Source organism: Betta splendens, chromosome 3 (assembly GCF_900634795.4).
Source record: "Betta splendens chromosome 3, fBetSpl5.4, whole genome shotgun sequence".
In the NCBI taxonomy this organism is placed as follows: domain Eukaryota; kingdom Metazoa; phylum Chordata; class Actinopteri; order Anabantiformes; family Osphronemidae; genus Betta; species Betta splendens.
The window spans coordinates 15464012-15488799 of record NC_040883.2 but is presented as its reverse complement, the minus strand read 5'-3'; the positions used below and the strand labels follow the sequence as shown (position 1 = coordinate 15488799).

Here is a 24788-nt window from a genome sequence, read left to right as displayed (position 1 = left end):
AGTTAGTTTTCTGAACAAACAAGTTATATACGTACTGTATTTTGCGCCACTGACAAAGCACACAATATACATCTAGCAGAAAAATGATACAAATCCACTTTGATGCATGATGGTTTATTCTTAATATATTTTTACACTGTACACCGTTGCTCACTTAGTAAACACTACATTACACAGCTATGTCAACAAATTTACAACAGTATCGGAAAACAAAAATATATATCTCCCAAGATGTGTGGTTTGTACAAAGATGAGTACAACACACCATTCCAGACATTGTTGGCACAGAAAATAAGTCCTTCACATATGAAATCTCTTGCACAGTTAAATTCACTGTATGTAACTGAGTCTTAAGACGCCTCGATATGAAAACTTCTATGGGATTTTGTTTTCTCTGGTGGATATTGCATAGCAGGAAACCATGATAACAAAATCAGAAGTGGGAAAGCAGTTTGCTCCACACATGAGAAGCAAGACAAGGAGTCATTTCTCAGACAGAAGGATGGATGTAGTGTAAGGGCTGGGATGATGGTTGGAGGTGTTTATACAAAGGCGGTCATAGTGATTCACTTTGCACAGAAAGCTGAATCAAGCAAATCTTAGAAGAACTTGAGTCTGGAACACAAACTAAGGATATTTTCCCTTTAATTAAACTGAATATGCTGTCCATCACTGGATGTTGGCTTAAGCCACTACCATTTACGATCATGCAAAAAGGATAATTCTCTCTGCTGAAGGTATTCCATGTAAAAGATATGCATACTCGTACATTTCTTAGGAATATAAAGGCAGTTACCTTTCAGCCTTTTCCTATGTAGGTGAATCCTGTTCCCGCTCTACAAACCTCCCTGTCATACACATACTTATAAAGCATAAAAAGCATCTACATCATTTGCTTTAGACTCTGCAATATGACATTGGAATCTGAGTTGATAACAGAGCAAGCAATCTGACTGGTTAACAAAATAATACTGTTTTTCTCTGAAAATATATTAACAGCTTTAATCCTCACTTTCCCTTAAATATAACCATTGTCAGCAGTTCAAGATAACAATGAAAATATTTAACTTTCAATAAAACATTATAGCACAATTAGGTCATTGTCAATAATGGTTCATAATAGAAAACCTATTTTAACATCTAATGGCAACATCATTGAGGATAAAAATAACAACATGTCTTGAAAGGCTCATTGCACTTAATATATGGCAAATGTAACAGTAGCTTTAATATAAGCCAAAAAATGTCCATTGTTCAAGTCTGTTGCTGCATATAAAATGTTCAGTTATTCTTTTAAATGGTCTCCAGTGAACATCTGGGTCAGATACGACTGATGGGAAGCTGGTTGGTTCAGATACCAACACCTTTGATGAGCGAAGCCTCCAGGGTGATGTTAAACTCCTGCAGAGTCTGTAGTACTCTGATCAGAGAGTTTACCAAAGAGCGGTCCTTGAACAGTGCAGTGTCCTCATACATCTGAGCAGTGATTGGACAGTCAGCGAGCAGAGCGATCCAGTGATGCAACAAATGATCCCTAAAAATCACATTAGCAACAGAGAAACATAAACTTATTTTAGTTTCAGACAAGGACAAACAATAACGTTGGAGAATTTAGTGTCTTATTCAAGGACGTCAGAGCAGGAAATTTCTTTGCAGTGTTTACAAGACCACAGCAAGTTCACTGCATCCACAGAAAATGTTATCAGTGTTTTTTACAACATTAGACAGTTTAATAATGTGCCGTCTACCTACCTTGCACCTAAACACACGAGCATCTGGAACTTCCCGTCCTTGCCGATGTTCCTGGACGTGCTGTTGATGGCTCGCATGAAGCGACAGAAGTGGCGCACTCTCGTTTGCCAGTTTTCGTCTGGTGTCATCTCCCTCTGTTCTGCACTTTCGAAGTACACTTGTGCCTTCTCTGTTAATTAAGAGACACATTCTATGAAAATCTGGTTAAACGAAAAAAAAATACTGAAAGTGATTGTAGAATATTCGTATTGTTTGTCATTCTCAACTTAAACTCAAGTTTTTCTCAGAGTCCATTTGAACTATGAATCATTTTCAGTGCTATTGCAAAGTCAGTAGGGGCAGAAATGTGATGGAAATGCAAAATTATTACATTTTTGATTGGAATCTCACGTTGTGGACTTGGGGAGTAATGAGTGTTTGGCATTTACCGAGGAAGTCCCAGATGAAAACGTTCTTAAAGAGCCGAGGTGATTTGAAACCGTGCTGGAACACTTGTTCCAGAGCCCAGACAAGGCCGTACTCGCCACAGAGGAGAAGTGTCAGACTTCCTCTCTACAGAGAGCAAAACAACAGGACAATGCATGAATTTAAAACTGATTAAAAGTAAACTAAAAGGTTGTGGTTCTTGGAAATGAGAATTTAATGAAGCACCTTTTAATTAAAATTTAAAACGGCTTACAGCTTTAACACACAAACAAAAATATTGAGCACAAATAATTAATTCTTTGCAGCATCTCCTTACGCTTCTGCCTGAACTGTAAACAGGTGAAGCAGGGGTGATGGGGATTTCCCACTAAAACACCTCCTTCTTTAACCACATAATAACTGACTCATAAAACCTATAATCATCTGCTGAGTGGTGAAGCACTTTAAATCTTCATAGCAATCTCCAGCAATTATCGCACCACCTGCTTTAATAGGTAATATTTATCAGTGTTGGTTCTTTGTTTTACTGAGTCTACAGCAAAACAAACAGGCATCATTGTAGGTTATTATAGAAATAATGTCAAACTCTGAAAACGGACGAAATGATGGGAGAATTCTCCTTTCATACTTTCATCCTAAAGTGAATAAAGCCAAACAGTCCCAGCTGAGGGGCTTGGGGACCACCAGAGCAAGAAGCTGCTTTTCTTCATTTGTGATGAATAATAGAAGTACATGTTGGGTCTCGTCTAGACATTGTCTCTCACCTCCTTCTCTGGCTTGTGGAAATGCTTCACTATCCCATTGATGGCCTCCCCCACTCCCTCCTGGATTTGACCTGTGTTTAACTCTGGGTGAGAAAAAAAAGGTAAAAGATGCTGTAAGACAACAGAATAGTATGGAGTTCAAGACATCATACAGATGAGCCCAAAAAAGTGGAATCCATGTTGCGATACACTAATTCTTAAATACAATAATTTAAGGTAAGGTGCTTACTTGGTTTGCTGTTTGGCGAGATGGTAACAAACCTCCTAATCATCCCAGGGGACTGCTGCATTGGGGGCGTGCGACACATCCGCTCCTCATTGTCTGTGCTGGGGGTCATCAGCTCTCCCACCAGGATCCTCTCCAGGCTGCCGTCATCCACACCCTTCCCCAACCACCGTCCACACGGAAACCTGTTTAACATAAACACATTAGAGTTCATCTCCGGACACCCACACGCTCCAAACAGTATTACGTAGAGGTTTTCCCTTCTAAAGTGTCCTTACTTGTATGTGTGCCCAGTAATCTCGTTGCGGACCATAACACACTCTACAAGCCACTTAGCGTAGATCCCTGTGTTATCGTGGCCCATCTGTACTGTGGTGAGTTTCCCCAGGTTCTGACACTGAGAGAGAAGGAAGGACTTCAAACCTTTGTTTCTAAAGGGCAATTTTATTTTTATACAGGTATAGTGATAGAAATACAACAGGGAAAGAAACAGAAGCTGGCAGACAAACAAATATCAACCACAACTTACCAAACTATACCTAGTATATTTTTGCAAGGAGGTGGTATTGCAGTTACTGTTACATAAAACACTTATATTAACTGACCATCTTTGTTTTTGACCCACCTCATCATTTTATTAGTCATATTAAACCCGTACCTTGATATTGTTATAAGCAGGAGAAATAAGGACTGAATTTACAAAACACTGATTTAAAGTGAAATTATCCTTTATCCGAGTACTAACACGTACCTCAAATGTAATCTCAAGAGTATTTCTGGGGACCTGCAGAACTCCAGTCTCTGCCAGTTCACCAGAAACACACACCCAGGGGTTGGCTGTGAACATGGAGCCTCCTAGCTTCTTACTGGAGATAACCACCACATGGTAGGGGATCACTGGTGATCAAAAAGGAAAGAAATAATGTCAAGAGAAGGAAGTAGAAACAAAAACATCCAATAAAAAGTAATTTGACGGATAAGATCTGACTAGCACTCACTGATGGTTGTAAAGACATTGGTGAAACAGAAATAGTCCACGGCATTAAAGGATAACAGGTGATAAAGAAACTGCTCCTTCTCATCGTCACAGCGAAGGAAGGCGTAGCGCTTGTAGAGTTTTCTGAAAAGTAATCGAAATGTGGAAATAAACAAACTCCATGTTTAGTCCCAGACCATACAATCATATCATTTATGTTTGCTCAGCAGATGAACATTTGTCAACAGTGTTAGTGTGGCAGCCTCATTGTGCGAAAAGTGAAGAACAAAGTGTGTACGCTTTGATACAAAGTAGCACATAAGACAATGTAAAGTCACAGAGGCAGACAGAAACACATTTGACCCACTTCACCACTCTAATCAATTATGAAGAGGGCTGTGAATTATTTATGCTACAGTGGGCTACGCTGTGATGCCTTGCAATGTTTGAAAAAAAAAAATCAATGTATTATAAATGGGAAGATCACACATCATCTTAATTTCATATGAGGGGGACATTCCTCCACTAAGCAAATCAGGCTCAGAAAAAAAACAGAGCAGGAAAAGAGGTTACAGAAAGAATCATTAGTAAAATCAAAGCAGAGTTTCGACTATGATGCTGCTTTATGTTTTTCCTATTCTGATTTTGCTCACTTTGTAAGTTCCTGATCTGACAGCAGAAGTTTCAGGTGTCTGGAAAGCAGCTTCTTCTCCATCGAGAGGCGAACCCAGGCCCGGGCCTTGCCAACATCGGTTTTAATTTCACTGATGTTCTGAATGTGTCTGAAAAATGAAATGAGAAAGAAACAAAGAGGGTCATACATTATTAGAAACACTCCTCATGTTAATAGTGAGAAAATATAAGAATTATCCTGAGCACTTTGAACAGATCAGAAACAATACATCACCCCTACACAACTGTGTTCACATTAGTCATTATCTAAAACAAAACCTTCCTCACACACACACGGAAAACTGTGCTTTTGTACAGTTTCTACAACATCTTTTATTCTTAAACCCAAATTTCTTTCAGAAGGAGCCCCATCACAATATTCAAAACAAAACTGGAAAACTGGGGATTTTGCAAATAATGATTCAAATAGCATTACAGCAATTCAAAATTAATAATAGTAATCAAAGATTAAAATATACAGTAATATGAGCAGAAAGGCTTTTGTGTAACACTAGTAAGAAACAGAGAAAAAAAATGATATAATTGTTTGTGCCAGACTTCAGTCAATCATCCTGAGCAAACCTGTATGTGGTTAATTACATTACTGAAAATAATTGTCTTTATGGTTTCATCCACTTGCTTTAGTCTGAGATGGACTGAGAAGTATCTTTTTTGTGAGTTGTGCGAGTTGCTCCCATGTCATGGCTCTAAGCAACCATCATGCGTCTGATGCCCAGACGCATTTCCTTCCACTCCACCTGTGCCATAAGCTCATATGCTAAGAGCTCCTCATGTCTGCTTCTCCACCATCCATCCCCCTCCCTGTCTCCACCCTCCATGCGCACTCACACCAACTAACCCAGTTTCTTTGACATGTTATTTCCATGGCAACAGACAAAAACATGGCCTATATGAACTAGACTATTAGTGTTACCACTTAGAGAGTTATAAAATAAGAGAATAATCTTTAATAAGCTTCAAATGTGAGAAACTAATATTCATCACTTCTACCAAAAACATTTACTCACGTTAAGATCAATTATTAAAGTGATTCGCAGACAGCGATGGTTGCTCTGAGGGAGTTTGTGTTCATAGCATCAGACGTTTACATGAGCCTGGAGGAGGGTCTGTCTAAGCAGAGTCGAGCTGTGTCTGCGCCCTGCGCTGACCCCTTCTCTCTTCTCAGTCAGACTGGCGGGGGGTCTGGTAAGTAGGCTGGAAGTAACACGCTGCTACGGCACATCCTTTATGCAAGCCCTGACTCCTCAGTTCTGAAGGGATATTATACGGCATAACTACGATGGCTGCCACATCACACAATCACACAAACCTCTGGTAGACAGGTGGACACTAACAGTCCAACCACAGTTTAACACAACCTCCTTCCTGTTCTTCTTTTCTGTTTAATTCCTGATAAAGACAATGGTGTCCAAAATATCACCACCTACTGCACTGTGATCACAGCAGTACTGTGATATGACCGCCTGACATTTACTTAAAGATCATTGTACGCCAGATTTTCAAGTGGCAAATATGTGTAAAGCCGGAACGTGTGTACAGTACATTTATTTGGGAAAGTATGTACATCTATTAATTGTTTGCTGATTTGATAATTAATCAAATCAACTGCACTTAACACCCACTTAACACTTAGTCTGCACTGAGTTACGGGTACTTGTGATATAAAAGAAACAATTATTCACACATTTGTCACAACAGTCACCAGACACCAACAGTTGCACACACACTAATTATAAAGCCAACATATGCACACATTTATCATTTAATGTTTATTGGATTAGTCACAGCAGAATCAAAATAGAAAGCTCTTAGTAGTTACTATTTGACTCCACATGGGGGCAGTCTCTGCCCAACTATAATTCCTCTGATGGAACCAGCAGCAGATTCATACAGTTATGGGTACTGTAGATAAAAAGATAAAATTCTTAGAGTCTTGATTTCTGCTTAGATCTAAAATTCTCACCTCATGTCCTGAATCAGAGAAACCTTAAGAGGTGGCATGGCTGTTCCACCGCCATCAGATTTGCGTCTCTCAGTGTCATGAATAAAACCTTGTGAAGAGAAAATAGATGTTTGACAAATGTTAAGTGTAATTGCAACAGAGCTATTATTTAACTGGTTTCTTATGAGGTAAGTGTTTACCTGGGGGTCCCAAACTACCTGGAGTTGCATTTTTCTCTTTGCTTTCTTGATAGTGCAGCAGGTGAGACCACAAGGCCGATTTGCCCTGACAGACAAAATGAGTAGAGATGTCACTATTTATGTGCAGAGTTAGATCAATGAGGTGTACAAAGATGGCAGAGGTTTGGTTTCCTGACCTGTTTGACCTGTAGCCCGTGGCTCCAGATTCTTTCCAGCAGGTCACACAGACTAGCAATCAGAGTGTTCTCCTCAACGCCAGTGATGCTAACCTCTCCGTGCCCCAACTCCACGGCCTCCCGACCCATCTTCTCCACCAGCATACGCTTGGTCTGCAGCAAAACACATGACAATCGCACAATTTTATTCCAAGATGTTAATTTAAGTGTAGAATGTGTATTCATGTGTAAACATTTATAGGCTTTAATAAGACAGAATAAGAGGAGATCAAACCGCTAAACAACATTAAACCAAAGGAGGCAAACCTTGTTCCTGCACTCCTTTAACAATCCTTCAACAAATTTCCAGTTAGTCTGAGCGATGACAGAAGGAGACAGGTTGGACAGTTTGGGCTGTCTGATGGTCGTGCCCAGGTTTCTGGCTTCCTGGATGTATTTCTGATTAAAAAGAGGGTGATTTCAGTTACTAATCAGCAGACTCATAAAACACTCACTAGTGTGGACAACTACAACTGCTGTCTAACTTCTGAGCTGGTCTTACTTTGAAGAGGAGATAGAGACTGAGGGAGAACAGACTAATTTTAAAAGCAGGAATTAAATAGATATTACTACTTGGAATAGACCCATATAAAAATAATGAATTCTATCTAAATGGTCTGAAAAATGAAACATACACAAGATGAATTATGAGGAAAAAATATTTGCCAATATCTACAACAGCTGAATAACTGAGACATAAACTAGAGTGTTTATTATACAAACATTGTTTCCAGAAAACATAAAACACTTGGTATTACTTGCCAATGAAACAATATTTTAAAGTAAAATATTTACAAGTACATCTGTATCCTAAACTTTTCCACCCACTTTATATAAACTGTTTATGAATTTCAACTATCTTTACCCCAAACATGACAGGGAATAAAAAGAAACAGATGCTAGCAAACGAGGCAGAGGGAGGTCAAGGCCACATGGTGGACAGGTTACGTGGCCCCAGGGCTAGGTCTAAAGGCCTCACAAACTACTAACACATACCACATCCACTGTCACCGACTTAAGACACGGTTTGAAGGACTGCGAGAGCCAGTAGTAGTCAAGAAACAGCAGGAGCTGCAGCTCCGGAAACAAACACTCTACATGCTTAGAGTGCGTGAGCATGAGCACAAGAGACAAAGAAAGACAAAAAGAAACAGTGACCAGAGATGTGAGGAATGAGGTGAGGGCAAACAAGATGGGAAAAATGAAATCAAAACGAAGAAACACATTGTACGAAACAAACAAAGCTCACAGTAAAGCTGTATAAATATGAAAGTAAAAAGAGCCTTTGGGAACATCTCACCTCTCTCTGGTCATTGTCTAAATAAAGATGCTCAGCGTGCTGCTTCTGTCGATCCCTTCGTCTCCACTGTGCAGGCGCACTCCTCTTAGTCCATCTGTAACACAATGTTAATCAGCTTTACAGAAAAACACTGGAACCAGCTGACACGCTCAGAACAAATACAGAGAGGAATATGTTTATTAAAAAATATCGAAATAGAGATATGTTATGAGACAATATCATGAAATATTTACTTGTTGCTGGTGGGCCCAGTTGAAAGGACGTCAGATTGCAGTCGAGGGAAGAAGCCTTGCTCATAGCGTCCCTGACCAATCTTCATGTCCAGCAGGTGTGGGTGCAGGGCAGTGTGGTCGATCTTAGACACCCTCATCTCAATGGCTTTTTCTGTGGAAGAGATGTGTGAGAGTGGATCAGTCAGTGGCAGGATTCTCGTGTTTCGTCTCCAGGAACTGAATCTTTCAGATTGGGGTGAATCTCGGGAAGACAAACACCGTGTTCAGGTTTGTCCAATAGAAATAATGTGCTTATAAATAGACTTCTCTATATTCTCTGTAGCCAGTTGAGCTGAATAAACAGGACAACAAATACTACAAACTTTGAATTTCTCAAATGGTAACAGAAGAAAGAGTACAAGTTGGAACAAAATGTGTTCAATCCCAAACACCCACAGAATTAAAATAACTGACACAATAAAAGGCCCCAGATTAGATAGCTTCAACCATGAATGCAGCTTTAGACAGTGATTTTCTGATGCTTGATTACAAACACCGCCTATGTGGGCTGTTAACAAAGACAGCCGCGAGATTAGACAAAGATAACAGACTTTAATTAGATTGAATTCTAATTTATTTGTCAATGTAAATATGGTAAGAGAAGTATATAAGATCTTTAAATCATTAAAACAGCAAAAAAGTGCAGCACAGTCAGACACAGTCTGAAGCTACAATTCATAGGTACAAAAGTTTAAATGACTAAAAATAATCCACTGGCTCATTTCCCCTGCATGCTGCATGTTCTGCTTCCGATGTGTATGCAATGCATGGAGGTGTTCAGAGAGGATCTTACGTTTATACAAAACACCTAATGTCTGGCTACAATAGTTCTCCCGTCCTCTTTGAGTCATTCTGATATCATGAACTGCACACACATTCACAGAGCCGCCACCCAAGGGCAATAAGAGCAAATACTATGAAGGAGAGCCCCGTCGTTCTTCAGTTCAATGGCATGAGCTGCAGGTGCAACATAATCAGCTTTTTCATATCGCTTTAAAAGCAGAATATCTGAAAACAAGACAGCATTACCAGACATTATCAGTCAAAGTGACTTTAAATAAAAGGTGAATGTCTATTTTAACGTGTGTTGATCATCTCAGAATTTCCAGGCCAACTTTTATTTTTTTCATACCTGCTTCTTCAATGTTGGTGCATTTCTGGTACATTGAGGTGCGGAGCGTGGGTGTGCGGACGTTCAACATGCGGATCTTGTCTACACGCGAGTCAAACACCCTCAGCGTGTGCTCCTTCTCCTCATCGTCATGGCACAGGATTTTGCTATCGATGAAGGAGGCAAACATCTGAGTCTCTAGGAAGCGTGACAGGAAGGGCAGGTAGGGCTCTGGCTGGTCAGACAGGAAGGAAGCCTGTATGCACAAATAAAACACAAGGGCTTACACATGATAATGATCACAATATGAATAAATGATGCCTCTAACCAACCATCTGTTGAACTTTACCTTATCAAAGTTCTGCATTTGGTCTCGATTTGTAAACCACGACTCTTTGTCCTGGCTCGGCTGGATGACAAACACCTCATAATCCGCAAACATTTGGGTGAATCGATTGGCGAAGACCTCGCGCACCTGAATGTTGAGCTGGTGCATCTTTAGCTCCTCCTCATCACACTGAATGCGCCCATTATTACTGCTGGCATCCTCTCTCACCTCCAGCTGATCAACCACCAACACACATTAACATATACACACACAGGGACAGGAAAAAGAAAAAGCATGAGTGGGATGAAGAGGAACAGAACAGAGTTGTTTTTTAAATATAAGTTATCTTATCAGGCTGTTATAAAAGGCTACTGATGAGGCAGCAGGGCTGTGGGAAAGGAAGTCAAGGACATCCTTTTTGATTTAGTGCCGAAGCTAAAACTTTTTTTAGCATTTCAGAGGCTCAGTGAGGAAGATACACAAGGATGGCCATGTGTGCGCAACTGAAAAACGAAATCATACCTCAGCAATCTACTGAGTCATTGCATGGACTGATTAAAGAAAATCCAGTGAGTTTATATAAGAATAATTAGTAAGTAAGGTCTGACCTTGTGGCTGGAAAAATACACGCAGACAATGAGCTAATCCTTTTAGAGAAAGCTAATGTTGGCCACAAGAGCATAAGCTGATTAGACTGAACATACAATACAAAGACTTTCTCTAATTGCAAGCTAATTCATCCACCTATCAGTCTGTACAGGGTGTATTTCATCACACCACGGCTGAACGGAAAAGGGACTGTACCGATGCTAACATCATCTGTTAATGTCAGTGAGGATGAAGGGTTTCTGGTAAAAGCCGTTTGATATTCAGCAGCAACATTTCACAAGGTGACTGGAGCTGACCTTTCCAACAGATAAAGCCTCACCGTTGAAACACAAAACACCCTCAAACAGTATTAGCACTATTAACAGCACAACAAACTGCTGTGGGGAAAGTAACTCAAACATATTTCAATTTAAAACAAAATTTAATACATTTGTTTCCCTGGCCTCACAAATCGGCCTATAAGTTCTCTTCTAGTAATTACTGTATACTATACTACATACTATAAAGTAGCATATAATTACTATTTATAAAGCATTATAGAAATAGCTAATACTTTAATTTAAGCTTCATTATTATGTAAATCCTTCTGGTGAAATGGCCTGGGAACACTGGGAACAACAAGCCTCTATGATATAATAAATCTGTTATATCCCATATTATCCTTATTGCATGTGTGGCCCCCATTCAATTTTTGTGAACCATAACTTGTGCAGCTATTTTTACTCCATGCGATGACATCACTTCTCACCTTCTCCAGGCTGACACCTGTCCTTTTGACCAGAGCCTGCAATCTGGCAATAGTCTGGTTCTCTCTCAGTAGGAAGGAGTTGAGGGGTGACGCCAAGTTACCATTACGCTTGTCGGACACCATATCAACGGATCGGAACGGCCGGTACTTGGCCTGGCTGTCGCTGGAGGGAATATTTCCCTCTGGGGACACGCCGAAGGACATAAGGACCTCTGAAACCTCCTGGATTAATTCGAGCTTGTTAGGAAACTGGGGCAACTCCTCTGGCAGTTCGATGAAATGGTTATCAATGTCTACAAAACACAAGTTAGCCTAGAAGGAAAAAGAGAAATTTAAGATATTAAATTTAATGTCCAATAAAACAAATTGAAAATTAATACAGAGGTCAACTATTTACATATTCTTATATCTTATAATTGCAATGTCAGCCTATAGCACTGAACTTTCTATTTGTCAGTATATTAATTATATTAAGATACTGAACTGACAGCAGTAAAGACCTTGACTATCCCTGTGCACTGTGGTGTTTTTGTACCTCCTGTGGCAGCTCTAGTTTGGTGCGGTCATCCTGTCCATTAGAGTGGAGGCCCATCAGATATGGAACGGGAGCATCCAGGAAATGGAGGAGGGAGGCAGGCAGAATGGGAACATACACGTGCTGCCACTGGAAGGGGAACATTAAGGCTGTGATGCTCTCTGCCACTGTCATCAGCCTCTGGTAATCTGTTAAAAATACATGCACAAAGTATAATAAAAACAAGTTGCATAAGTTCCTACATTATACTCAGCTGACTTTATCTGATAAATGTGGTTTTTCCTCTAAAACATTACTTTGGTCAGTAAAGAGCATGTGACAGAAGAGTGGCGCAAGCAGACTGTGTGTGATTTATGCCTCAGCACCTCTGCTCTCTGCATATTAAAAACCCCATCAACATTCCCACATGTGGCATAGCAGTAGAGCTATGTGGGCAGTAACAGGTCACAGCGGTTCACATTATCTTTGTCAGCAGCAAAGGTTCAGCTTAGAAGGCAAACATGTTCACATTATGAGCTTTGTCCTAGAGACAAAGTGAACCAACCAGACCTAACAAATGAACGAGACTACAGGACGAGCAGGACTGGGTGTAACGCCGGATCATTCGTTCTTCTGTGTCCGATCAGTGTAGGAGTGGATCTGAATAAATGACAAACAAGTAGTTTCCAAATTCATGGTCACATGGTCATGGTTAATTTTGACACTAAAACATTAGTTCAAGGTTACGAATAAATGCTGAATGCTTCAGATTTAAGTTGTTGCATTTATAGCTTGATTGTTTATTAATCCAAGTACTGTAAAGTTCCACAAGTTCCAGTTAACTTGCAGTTCTGGTTCTAGCCCAGCCCACCTCAAACACTAAGGAACGCTTGTGGAGTGCACATAAACTGTGACACAGACTCAGCTGCTCCTGTGGCTACTGTTGAATTCCTTCTTCATGACTTCACACCACAACGCTCCTTCCAAGTTCAGGGTTTCACACTTGAGTCAGCTGGTATACAAACATGTGTCCTGCCCTCCTGCGCTACATTCCTGCTCTAATCTCGTGACACCTACTGTACATTGAGTAGCAGCTCTGCCTCGCCGTTTATGGTGCCAGAACAAACATCATTGCTTCGTTTAGATATCTACTATACTGTCCCACGAGAAGAAGGGGGACAGAACACAGCAGACGTTTTATCAACATTCAGTAAACACTGAGAAATGGTTGCGTGACTGAAGTTGTTCCATCCCAGCACAAGTGTCAAATAGCTTTGCTTATCAGCACGGTAATAATAGCAGCCATCCACTTAAATCAGTTGATATCTTTCATTTTTTTTAAAGGGAATAGGAAATGCCAACCACCATTCATTTGTGCATGGTGGAACAGGATAGCTGGTTATTGTATAAAATAAACACAGAGGCCCAGCGTCCTGTCTAATATCAGATGAAGCTTGTCTGTGGATCAAACATGTGTTTTGTTCCAGAATCCTGAGTTACTGTCAACCACACAAATCACACAAAGACAGAAAATACCCATGAAATAATGAAATAATAACGAACAAATGGCATAATGACACACATGACTGGCCCATGAAGAGCAAAAAGGAGAAGCCAAAGCCTGGACTTTGATATTTTGTAAAGCTTCATAGAGGAGATGCCAGGGCCTGTTTTAACTAAGACTTCAAATTTCCAGTACTATTTTTAGCATGTAACATACACAGTCGTCTCCTTATTTGAAGAGTATCCCCCTCCTCAGTGTGTGTGTGTGTGTGTTTAACTGTGTGGCATCATTTCCTAACAATCCTGCATTTCTTCCCACTGGAAGGTTTCCAGAGCTTCACTTTACACAACATCCTTCACACGCTCTGCAGTGATGAGCCTCAAGGGGGGGAGAAAAAACAGGCATGATGTCACTTCCAGCCAATGATAATCACTCTGCATCTCTGCTATCCTCCCCGTCTCCAAGTTGCCTGGCAACACAACGGCTTTCCCCGTTAAGAGCTGCGCAACAGAACCCCCGCCTCCCATCCGGCCCCTGGGTTTTGTACACCATTTGCCATCTCTTGCCAATGTAATGGATCCAATAGGATTCAGACACTGGAACATTGAATGATTTTCTTCTCACACTCACTCTCTCACACTCTCTCTCTCTCACACTCTCTCTCTCTCACACTCTCTCTCTCTCACACTCTCTCTCTCTCACACTCTCACTCTCTCTCACTCTCTCTCACTCTCTCTCACACACACACACACACACACACACACACACACACACACACACACACACACACACACACACACACACACACACACACACACACACACACACACACACACACACACACACACACACACACACACACACACACACACACACACACACACACACACACACTTTATCTGCTTAACAATAGGTTGGTCTGCACTAACTGTATATTTTTTGCACAGTAACTAACATGTTGCTTTAAAAACCAAAACCAACAGCTCCCTCTATTCTAGCAGTGGGAGCTGTTGGTGATGGACGAGGGTCCCTCCAGCTACACAGGCTCACAGAATCACACTGCACCATTTTAATGGAACACTCAACAGGTTATGTAATCTGCTGGATAATAGTTCTGTGATGCATATCAAACATGCATCACAGCCTTGAGCTGGGTGATTTATGTTGCTATAAAACAACTATGCAGACTTTTAAAAGCATATTTGTGATGTCCATAACAGAGTAACATTACGGAGCACTGCGGTGGAAAGATGCAACGTTAATGTTTTAGGTTTCAACATTTCTGCAGCTAAAGCCAACTACGAAATTATATTTACAATACATTAAAATTATAAGAATATCTTGCAAATGCTGATCCAAGTTTCCCTTTTATTCATCTAAAAATTGAAAACTGAAGGAGAGCCCAAAAGAAACATTATCTTGTACTAACCGCACCCCGACACTGATATGTCTCCCAAAGTCCCAGGGGAGTCTGAGAACCTCTACAAAAACCTCTCATAACCTCACAAAACAATTGTCACAAATATATTTCTTGTTTCCTTCCTCAAGCTTTTTATTAAACAAGCATTGATGAACTGTGATCAGAAATTATATTTTAGGATAACATGTCTATTAGTTTTTAAAATATGAAGGCACTCTGAGTAAGGTGTACTTCAACTGATGCACACTAATGGGAGTGTATGTACAGATGATTGGACTGGTAAAAACAGTACAAGGCAAAGTACTTACGCTGTGAGTAGAGAAGGATCTGCATCTCGAGCAGGGCACAAGTGAAGAGCTGGAGGACGTTCTCCACCCCAAGCAGACTGAACATTTCACTGATGGGAAAGTCAAAAAGTGGCAGCTCAGATGTGCTTGGCCTCTGGCACACCACGGGCCCGTAGACGCCTGAGAACTTGAGGGAACGTCCCGAGGGTGGCAGCGGGACCTCATAGAGGATGTTGTAGATGAAGCTCTCCAGTGGTAGGGGCGGAGGCTGGGGGGAAGTTACGGCCTGGTGTAGCTGCTGAAGCACCTTCCTGCACGCCTGAGGAAAGGCCATGGGTGTGATCAGGCAGATGCACTTTGAGACGTACAGCGTGTCTCGACTGATGTCATAGGAGTTGAAGCGCTGCAGGCGGGAGATCGCCGGCGCAGCGTGGAGCACAGGACGAGTCTGGGAGTGGGGCTCACGCTGGTCCTCTGTCCCTTGCGGGGAGGTGGGGGTGTGCAAGATGTCGTACTGCTCTGCATTGTGCATGTGGTAAAGTGTCTGCATGGCACTGCAGATCTGTTTACTGGTCACCTCCTCAAAGAAGGTGAGAGCAAAGCCATAGGTCCGAGAGCCATCCTCTCTGGTGATGATAAAGGAGTGGAACTGAGGCTCCCGAGAATCCACCTGCGTCCTAAACGACAGGCCCTTTGGCATACAAAGCTGTGACAGGACAGAAAGACAGAAGATAAATGAGACCCTTATCAGACTACAGTGCAGCAGCAAACAATACATTTATAGAGAATAGAGAATTTTGTCTTGTTTATCCTAAACAATTAAAAGACTATAATACTTTTCTAATACTATTTTACGTTGGAGAGAACATGAGGTTTGGCTCCTACCATGCCAACTGCATCCTGGTCAAACGGGTTCCACTCCACATTGTCTGGATAATGTGCTAGAACTTTGGACTTAAAGGTTCTCCTCAATGGACTCTGCTCAAAATTCTCACCTGAAAGTCAAACAAACAGAAAGGGTGCACAAACAAAAAGGGGACATACATTTAGCTCAGATTTCCAGATGTAGACAGATGGGCAGAAGGCAGAGTGGCTCAGAAGCAGGCTCAAAGTACCAGGCACAACTCCATAGGAAAGAGCAAGTCAGCATGTTTGTCTTGAGAGGAAGGTTGTATTGCATCATATAAAGCTGTCAAAAGCATCCTGCTATAGGAAGTAAACTGAATAAAATATTCAAACAGGCAGCATTGAACTCCAGACAGTAGTTAATTTATTTAACTTTGTGGATCTTGATGCTTCCTGAGAGCTTTAATGGCAATACAAAGACACACGCATAATAATCAACAAGAAAAAGGACAAATTGAGTTGATTCCAAACGAGAGTAAAGCAGAAGTGATGCACACACCAAGGCAGTACTGAAAAGTCATTCAGAGTGTAGGGGGAGAGTAAACACTGACCAAGCAATGCCAATGCAGGCAGCACTGGATTCATGTGTGTGTGTGAGAAACAGAAGCAGTGATTGTCAAACATTAGCTCATTGTTCAGCTGCTGCTGAAGGATGTGATGGCGCGGGAGCAAGAAGGGGGTAAGAAAAAAAAGCAAAATTAGTGGGAGGAGAACACAAAGCACAAGTCCCCCGCACTGAAGCTGGAAATCAAACCGGAGCGCTGGAAAAAATATGCCAGGTTAAAGGCTGAAAGGTTAAAGCTGAGCTCAGGTTAAGTGGCGGAAGAGCATGTGTGATGGGAGGGTTACCTTCGTTTGCCCCCGCCAATTTTCCTCTGGCCCCATCTCTGAATTTAGTAGCCTCTATATACTGGCATAATGCTACACAACAAATAAAACAAAAATATAATTAAAAGCCTGGTTCTTTAGGGGCAGCGCATCACTTCTCAGTTTGTGCCAACGCATCTTGCAGCTCTGCTCTGAGCGGGAGTTCCACACAAACAGGTGGGAAAGCTAATTTGAGCCAGCTGGTGGGGTTATGATAGAACGCTTTAGCAATTCTGTGTTTTATACTTTATGCTTCTTCTGCACATCATGCAAATTGAAACTGCTGATGTGTATTTTTGTATTCCCCACAAATGTCCTTGAGAGTAGTCATACTTGTTTCTACATGATGATAAACACGCACAGTGTAGATTATATACCATACCGTCCCGCTATAGCGAATGCTCAAAAATACACAATGTCTACAAATAATAAGTTTATACACAATAAACTGTTTTCATATTCCTGCAAATGTTTTTACTAAGCTGCTGAAGGCACTGGTCCCTCAGTGCCTTCAGCAGCTCAGAGGTGGATAAATAATGCAATTTGTTGACAGCAAAAAATGTGTGAAGCAAAATTATGTTAAACATTGCAGAATACAGAATGTAATTACGTGTAAAGTGTTAATAAATCGATACTATCCCCATTTAATGCCATTATTATGGAAGCAAATATGGTGTATGGAATATGGAAGCAAATATGGTTTAATCTACATCTCTTAGGTAAATAATAATGGGTTTAACTAAGGTTAACCCAGTTCCTGGTGTGGACCTAAGCTAGGTAACATTTTACAGGAAAAATCCCCTTCATAGCCAGTCAGGCAATTCATTTCACTCTTCTCTTCATGCATGACATTTGCCAAAGCACCAGTGAAAGAGTCTACCTCGCACAAACACACGCTCATGCAACCACAGTCACAGCCAATTATGTGTGAGGCACTTGACATCATCTCTTTTATAGTTACACCTCATCACATTCAAACTATAACACTGAGCAATGTGGACTCTGATGTGTGAAACCCCAGGTTTCATTACTGGACTTTTGTGAACTATGAAGCCGGAAGGCTTGCTCTTGTGGTGACTCACACAGAGAAGAAGTTTCATTCAAGCTTATTTCTGTCTGTAGCATGTTGTTTGAACTAGACAATGATGCTTATTTTGGAACGCACTTAATAAAAGTTGAAAGTTTGACGGTGACTAATGAAAGCTGTTAAAAAGTGTACTTAGGTTAGAGCTCAAGTATATTTATTAGGTATTCCCCTAATTCTACTCTTATCCTGCCCACACTAACAGTAAAGCAGGAGTTTTGACAGAGAGTAGAGCATCAATCAAGTTCACAAATCTTTATAAATCCTGGCAAAGGAGTAAAGGTCTTAAGGATTAAATGGTTTAATCTGCTCATTACTTCCATATCCTAAACTTGAAAGAAACTAGGTCAAAATGTTGGCCCCAAAATCCATTGCCACATTTAATGGTTTTCCCTTTGGTCGGATAGGATCAAGCTGAACAACACACTGACTTCTGTTGTTCACAAGTTTGTACATGTGGGTCAAATTCCAAGACAGACAACAAAAACAGATGTGGAGATGATGTAAACCCTGTCATGACAAAGCTGAAGACTGTTGTTATAATTCAAGCATCTGGAGCATCTGGTTGGAGACCAGGGTGCTTCGCTTTATTGTTCCTTTCTTCTTTTTGTGACTCAGGAGAACAAATAATTTCTATGTGATGTGTAAAATAATTGCTGTTTCTCTAAGTTTAGATCAATGGGAATTTAAAAAACAAACTGAGTATGTTTTTAATGTATGGTAATTCCAACATAATCTGTCTCCAAGTTATATAAACTGTATAAAATAAGCATATTTAGCCTTTAAAAAAGATAAAATTGTAAAAGTAGACTGTGTTTAAAAAATGCAACTGAACAACACTACACAGGTGTTTGCTTCACCTTCACCTGGTAATTAGTGACAATTACAAGCTAACTGCCTCGCTTGGGGAAGCCTAAACGTTTTCCTCACTTGTCACATCCACTAACACGAGGACCGTGACGACACAGAGCCTGGGCCGGTAGCAGTGGGTGTAGAACGTCACTGAGTTCTGGCTCCCGAGCGTTCAGCCTCATCCTGCAGCCAGTGACCACCCACCGCTCTGCGCCCCATATGCGCTCACACCCCCTCACTCCTACTGCATCATGACATAAATCTTCCCAACTAAAACGTCTTATCCATGATTCCACTTGACCGCCTGCAGCAAAATATGGTGGCAATACTGTTAATACTTGAAAACAGCTCAGAGGCAAAAGCAGCAACACTTATGTACCCAGAGGGCTCACACTCATCCTGAAGTCAGCGTTCACATCTTGTACTCCCAACAGAGACAATGCAGTTACTCAATAGACAAACAGACTTGGTCTTCCATTTGTTACAAAGTGGAAAATGTTTCTAAGAACATGTGGCACTTTCAGTCATTCATCATTTAAATCAGTGGTTAACCCTGTGCGCAGGCTAGCTGCCAAAATTCCAGCTTTCTGTTTCTTGGAGTGCATTCACGCAGTTGAAGTGGTCAAAGATAAAAGTTAATTATTTTAATGGCACTGATCCTGTTTGAAAGCCAAATACTGGCATCACACAGCAGCTCAGCAAACATCTTCTGCTCATTTAAAAATATGAAAATGAACAACAGCAAGGACCAACCTGACAGGTTCTCACCCTAATTAGTCTTTTTGCCCTCTGACTTTGTCCAAGAAGGACTGAAGTTGTACAAGACAGACAACAGACATGACTAAGTCAGCCCTGACAATAAGTCATGCTGATATAATGCAATGATTACTGTGCTGTCTATACACAGTAAAAGAATGAAGACTGCGCCTGAGTCATTAATTTCAGGAAGCTAATGTCAACCTGCAAATACAAATCAGAAAAAATCTACACCACTTTTAAATCATGTGAATTTAGCTCAGACAACATTTGTCAACAGCACTATAGCATCACCCTTAACACTAATAACTATAATAATCAAAATATGACCCAGAATCAACAACCCAACTTACTTAGGTTGTGGACTTTATTACCAGTTTGCTCAACATTTTATCTCCTGTCTGATGTTTGTGATGAACTTATTTCCATGAATTTAATGCTTTTACCTCTGTGTAAACATGTTTTATATCTAAAAAATAAAAAACACTTGGTAAAACTGGGTGAGTTGAGGCTGTAGGAATGCTCCAACTGTGACTCATGTCACATTGTCTATGGGACTCATGTCACATTGTCTATGGGAAAATGAATCAAGCCATTATTTACAGAACCAGAAATAGTTCCTGTCACTTTGTAACGCTATGATAAATTGAGTGATGGCAAAAAACACAATCCTCAGTTATGACTAGAAACAGCCCAGTGCTATGTTAGCTCCTACGTATGCTTGTTTGTAGATGCCTCCATAACAGACATGTCCAACACTATGTCTTCTGATAAGCTTTCAAGCAGATGCTTAAAACACAGATAGAAAACTATATACAGGCCAATAAATAAGCAGCTCTGAGTAAAGATATGAAAGAGCTCATTATGCATTTAAAGCCAGCTTTCGTGTTGAGTCATTCATGCTCATTTGTTTGCTGAGTAGGATTGGGGGAGAGAGGCTGCCTGGGAAATTCAAAAGGATATTTAGCATTTGAATATGTGGAGCCTGTGTGTGAGTGTGCTTCTGTCCTTCAGCTCCCAGTGCTTCCAGTGTGGCCAGTGAAGCCTGAGGATCATACATATGCTAATTAGGTCCTCGCTGTGCTGCCAAACACTCCTTAAAGAAAGTTTGGCCTGTTTCTTTTGTGTTTCTCTGTAGACCATCACCACTGGACCATATTAATAAACCACCAGAGACTTTGAGTTGGTTAATTTCATTCAAGGCATATTATAATGGCAGTATTTAATAACAGCAAAGAGAGAAGTGAAGGGAAGACTACTGTATGTAAAATTTGAAATTATTAAAAAAAAAAATCTTACATAACTTTACAAAATCCCATCCCAAAAATTTCTGTATTTGTATTTCACAAATATCATCATGACGTGTATCATGAATTCTGATACATGTTCAGGTCTTTTACTTGTAAATTATCAAGCAAAACTTCTAAGCTTACTTAAATCTGTCATTTAGCTGACATAATCTTTGTAAAATGGTGGAATTTCCATAACATTTCATCTCTGCAAGTCAAACCTAAAATCGCACGTGGGCAAGCCCCTAGCTTTTGCCTACAGTAAACGGCAACAATGTGCAGTAAGTAGAGCAACAGTGAGGATGTTTGACCACAGAACCCCGGTTCATGCCTGTGTGCAAAGCTGCTTACATGTCTGTTAATTCACAGAAACATAAAGGAAGCCCTATCGCGCACTCAATGACAGCTTTGTGATAAACATTTAACTCCCTCATTGAAGGCTTCTAAACGTGATTTGAGAACCTGATAATACAGCTACAGAATGCACGAGATCACTTGAAATGGGAGGTTGTGAAAAAGGCGTAATGTCTCAATCACTCTGGGGGCATTATTGCTTACACAAACCGTACTTACAGAATAGGAGGACTAATTACAAACTGTAATAAAAACTAAAATCTATCTGTGATTTGCACATCCACTGTGTTGATGAGTAAACTGCAGTGGTGCAGTGTTTGTGCTAAGTGTATGGCTTCTTCATCATACAATAACAAAGGTTCTGCAAATCTTGGAATCATCCGAAACAATGACATTTTGACATTAATTTATTGTCTTTGATTAACTTTTCAGCCTTGGTTTATATCACGCTTATTGTAAGTGTGTTCGAAATTTCGCTTTTATTTACAAAGCATATTGTCAACACTATTGCAAAGCTGACATTTTCTTACATGTTTTCACCCTCTTGAACATTTTCAAAGAGCTTGCAGGAGTGGATGAAAGGACAAAACAGGGAGATGCATTTTCAGTCTGAAATGCATTAGTATGGACTATGTTTAGCTGAACTCATCATCTTGACTATGTTCTTGAAACAGAGGAACTTAAAGTTGAGGAAGTAAAAGTGGGAAGTACTGGGTATGAATTTTTAAAAACCTAAAAGGTACTTGTTGCTTAAAGGAGGAATAAACTTTCTTTCAGCTGCCACAAGCTTCTCATTACGTGATGAGTCACAATAAATCACACAGGCAAACACAAAAACGACTCTTGCTAATGCTGATGCTGCTTAATCAGTGTCAACAACAGATGCACAAAAACATGTTAGGGTTTCCAAGATCAGTAAAGTATATAGTATAGCAGTGAAATAATGTTGCTTAAAGTGCTTTATAAAGCCAGACAGTGTAAGCAACCCAATCAACTGGAGCTTGTATGCCTTATACACCTTAACACGGTTACTAACAACAGGCTTAAAGCTCTATACTCTGACCAAAAGGTCTAAACGATGACCTCAGCAGAACTGGTATTAGACTTGTAGTGACTGTAGTTCAATGGGGAAACCATGACATTATCTCAGAGAGAGATTTGTCAAATGTCAAATGATACAAATCTCTACTGTAAAAAGTCCCAGATCTAAGGCCTACCTCCACTAAGGGCTACCTCCACTCCAAGACTTTGGGGAAACTGATGATTACATCACTGTGGAAGCACAAACAGTTCACATGGTTGTTCGTCTTCTAGACCTGACACTGATTATTTGTGCTTGTTCTTTTGAGACGAAATGTGCAGTTACATAATCCTGTGAAGTCACTGCTCCTTCTGTCATTTGTCAGCTACAGTTCCATGGACTTCCTACACTCGTTTTAAGCCAGTTTTACTAACTTGGTTACTGTATTTAGCTCAACACTAACAAACTGGAGGTTGATAGGTTGTAACTTGGATACAATGTCTGTCATTTGTCAAAATTATATAGATAGTTGATTGTGTCATATTACCAAGTGTTTGTCTAGTAAACTAAAAAACAGAAAAAAATAATAAGTAACCTTCCACAGTAGTGAATATATTAAAAGAAGTACATTCCGTTTCATTCAGTTATGTGACAAGACGTAATTAACATAATCACATATTGTCCAAATCATAGAAATCATACCAAACCACAGCATTTCCAACAATGCCCATCAATATTAAATGATATTGTATAGACAAACTGATTCCCCATAATAAGCTATCATCCTGCTCACACCTTAACAAATTATGCTAAACCAAAAACAGACTTTTTTCATGCATCTGTCAGTGCCATGCACTGGACATAAACTCCCACAGTTCGTGCTCCGTGTCCACATCATTCAGGAATCCTCGGACGCAAATGCAGATACAGATCCCCCTATTCCAAACAATACATGCTCCATCAGCTCAATCATAACGAAATAGAAATGGAAACAGTGACAGTAACAGACAATGGTGCTGTTATCTCTGATACCTGTTGTACATTGGTTAGATATTAATTGAATTGCAGCATGCGCCCGTATGGTTCTCTGGTGGATGCTAAAGACATCAGGGGTCGACAGGGGGCATTTTGAGCCCTCGGGCATCTGTCAGGTTAAATCCGCCCATGTGTGTTGTCACCTTGATAAAAGGTCTTCTACAAAAATCTCGTTAATATCCACAATCACACGTTCATTGGTGAAAAGGTTACATCAGTGTTACCCCATTAATTAACGCGTCTGAATTAGGTGTAAAATAAATCCCTGTTCACACAACGGACGTATGGACGGACAGAACTAGCAGGGAATCTGAAAAGAATTTATTCATTCATTCAATAAAATGCATGTCAGTGCGTTGACGAGAGAGACCAAGGCAGTAATCCCCTGCTTCGACCCGAGCGACGGGGAAAAACAGGCGGAGAGAAGACGAACGAGGCCTGACGTTAATAATAAAAAGCTACGCTGTACGTTACACGAAGAACAAACGACAGGCATGGTACGATGCGCTATTATTAAATAACACCTCATATCCCCCTCGGTTATTTGCTGCAACATCAGCTCGACATTTACCCCAGTGGTGAAAGGAGCTTACCGGACAGTTCGTCGGGTTCCAGCCCGCTTTCGGTGTTGAGTCCGCAGATCACGAAATAATCTGCGAAGCGGCAGGAACCGGAGCTGAAGCCGGTGGTCATTCTGAGACTGGTCCCGTGGCACCTTTAACCCCTCAACAGGGCGCATATTAAAGCAACTCGGAGGGGTGTTTTGTCTGACCCATCGCGGATGCTACGTTACTGCGAAGCTCGAAAATCACAACCGACACCAAGCTAGCCTGTCCGCTAACGGCTAGCAGCAGTGGCAACGGCGCATCCGGCCCGGCCCCTTCACAATAAAACCCATATCTAAAAACACTTGCTTCATATCGTGCAGCAGTCGTTTTAATGTGAATTGATATGTATCACATGAAGAACATCTGCATGCGAGGAATCCAGCTAATAAGCTTTTTCTAGTTTTGGTATTTAACTATAACACGAGTGGACAATGCCCCGAAAGAGTTCCTGTTTGGCTTGCTAGTTTTGCCCAGATCTAATTATCTAAATGAGGCGTTATTAGTCAGCAAGACAATGTTGGAAGATATTGTATCAGATGACAGTAGAGCAAACGAAAAAAATGCGACTGGTATCTTCCAGCTTCCGATTGATTCAACACACCTTGTCAATATGATGAGTGGTGGACAACTGAGCAATTGTTAATCCCTGAATCACAAAGAATTAAATAATGGAAATATACTATTCCACTCGTTTTTAAGGAACTTTCTAAGGCTTTCGGTTTGCTTCTA

General features: G+C 40.7%; 1 protein-coding gene across 6 annotated transcripts; it reads right to left on the bottom strand.

Moving 5' to 3' along the window:
* Positions 1–98: 98 nt before the first annotated feature.
* On the bottom strand, positions 99–24317 carry dennd5a (DENN/MADD domain containing 5A). Of its 6 annotated transcripts, XM_055507605.1 has the most exons (25): positions 24045–24317; positions 17043–17114; positions 16173–16282; positions 15309–15993; positions 12098–12285; positions 11563–11874; positions 10227–10439; positions 9899–10133; positions 9682–9774; positions 8728–8878; positions 8495–8588; positions 8191–8295; positions 7462–7593; positions 7156–7308; positions 6980–7064; positions 6801–6888; positions 4798–4926; positions 4167–4288; positions 3920–4065; positions 3447–3565; positions 3172–3353; positions 2943–3025; positions 2181–2304; positions 1753–1921; positions 99–1534 (listed from the first exon to the last, which is right to left on the bottom strand). In XM_055507605.1, the coding sequence occupies exons 1-25, from the start codon at positions 24142–24144 to the stop codon at positions 1351–1353; spliced, it is 4074 nt and encodes a 1357-aa protein (XP_055363580.1). In that variant the 5' UTR covers positions 24145–24317; the 3' UTR covers positions 99–1350. The 6 variants fall into 6 exon arrangements, with proteins under 6 accessions (XP_055363580.1, XP_055363578.1, XP_029000092.1 ...); XM_055507603.1 differs by lacking the exon at positions 8191–8295 and having other exon boundaries at positions 24045–24316; XM_029144259.3 differs by lacking the exon at positions 9682–9774 and having other exon boundaries at positions 24045–24316.
* Between the last annotated feature and the right edge of the window lie 471 nt (positions 24318–24788).

Excerpts from the sequence above, each read along its gene's own strand:
- dennd5a (XM_055507605.1), bottom strand. The coding sequence starts at position 24,144 with ATGACCACCGGCTTCAGCTCCGGTTCCTGCCGCTTCGCAGATTATTTC. Across the intron at positions 8,589-8,727 it reads ACTGGGCCCACCAGCAACAA|ATGGACTAAGAGGAGTGCGC; the intron begins GTAAATATTTCA and ends ATTGTGTTACAG. Across the intron at positions 3,026-3,171 it reads CTCGCCAAACAGCAAACCAA|AGTTAAACACAGGTCAAATC; the intron begins GTAAGCACCTTA and ends TTTCTCACCCAG.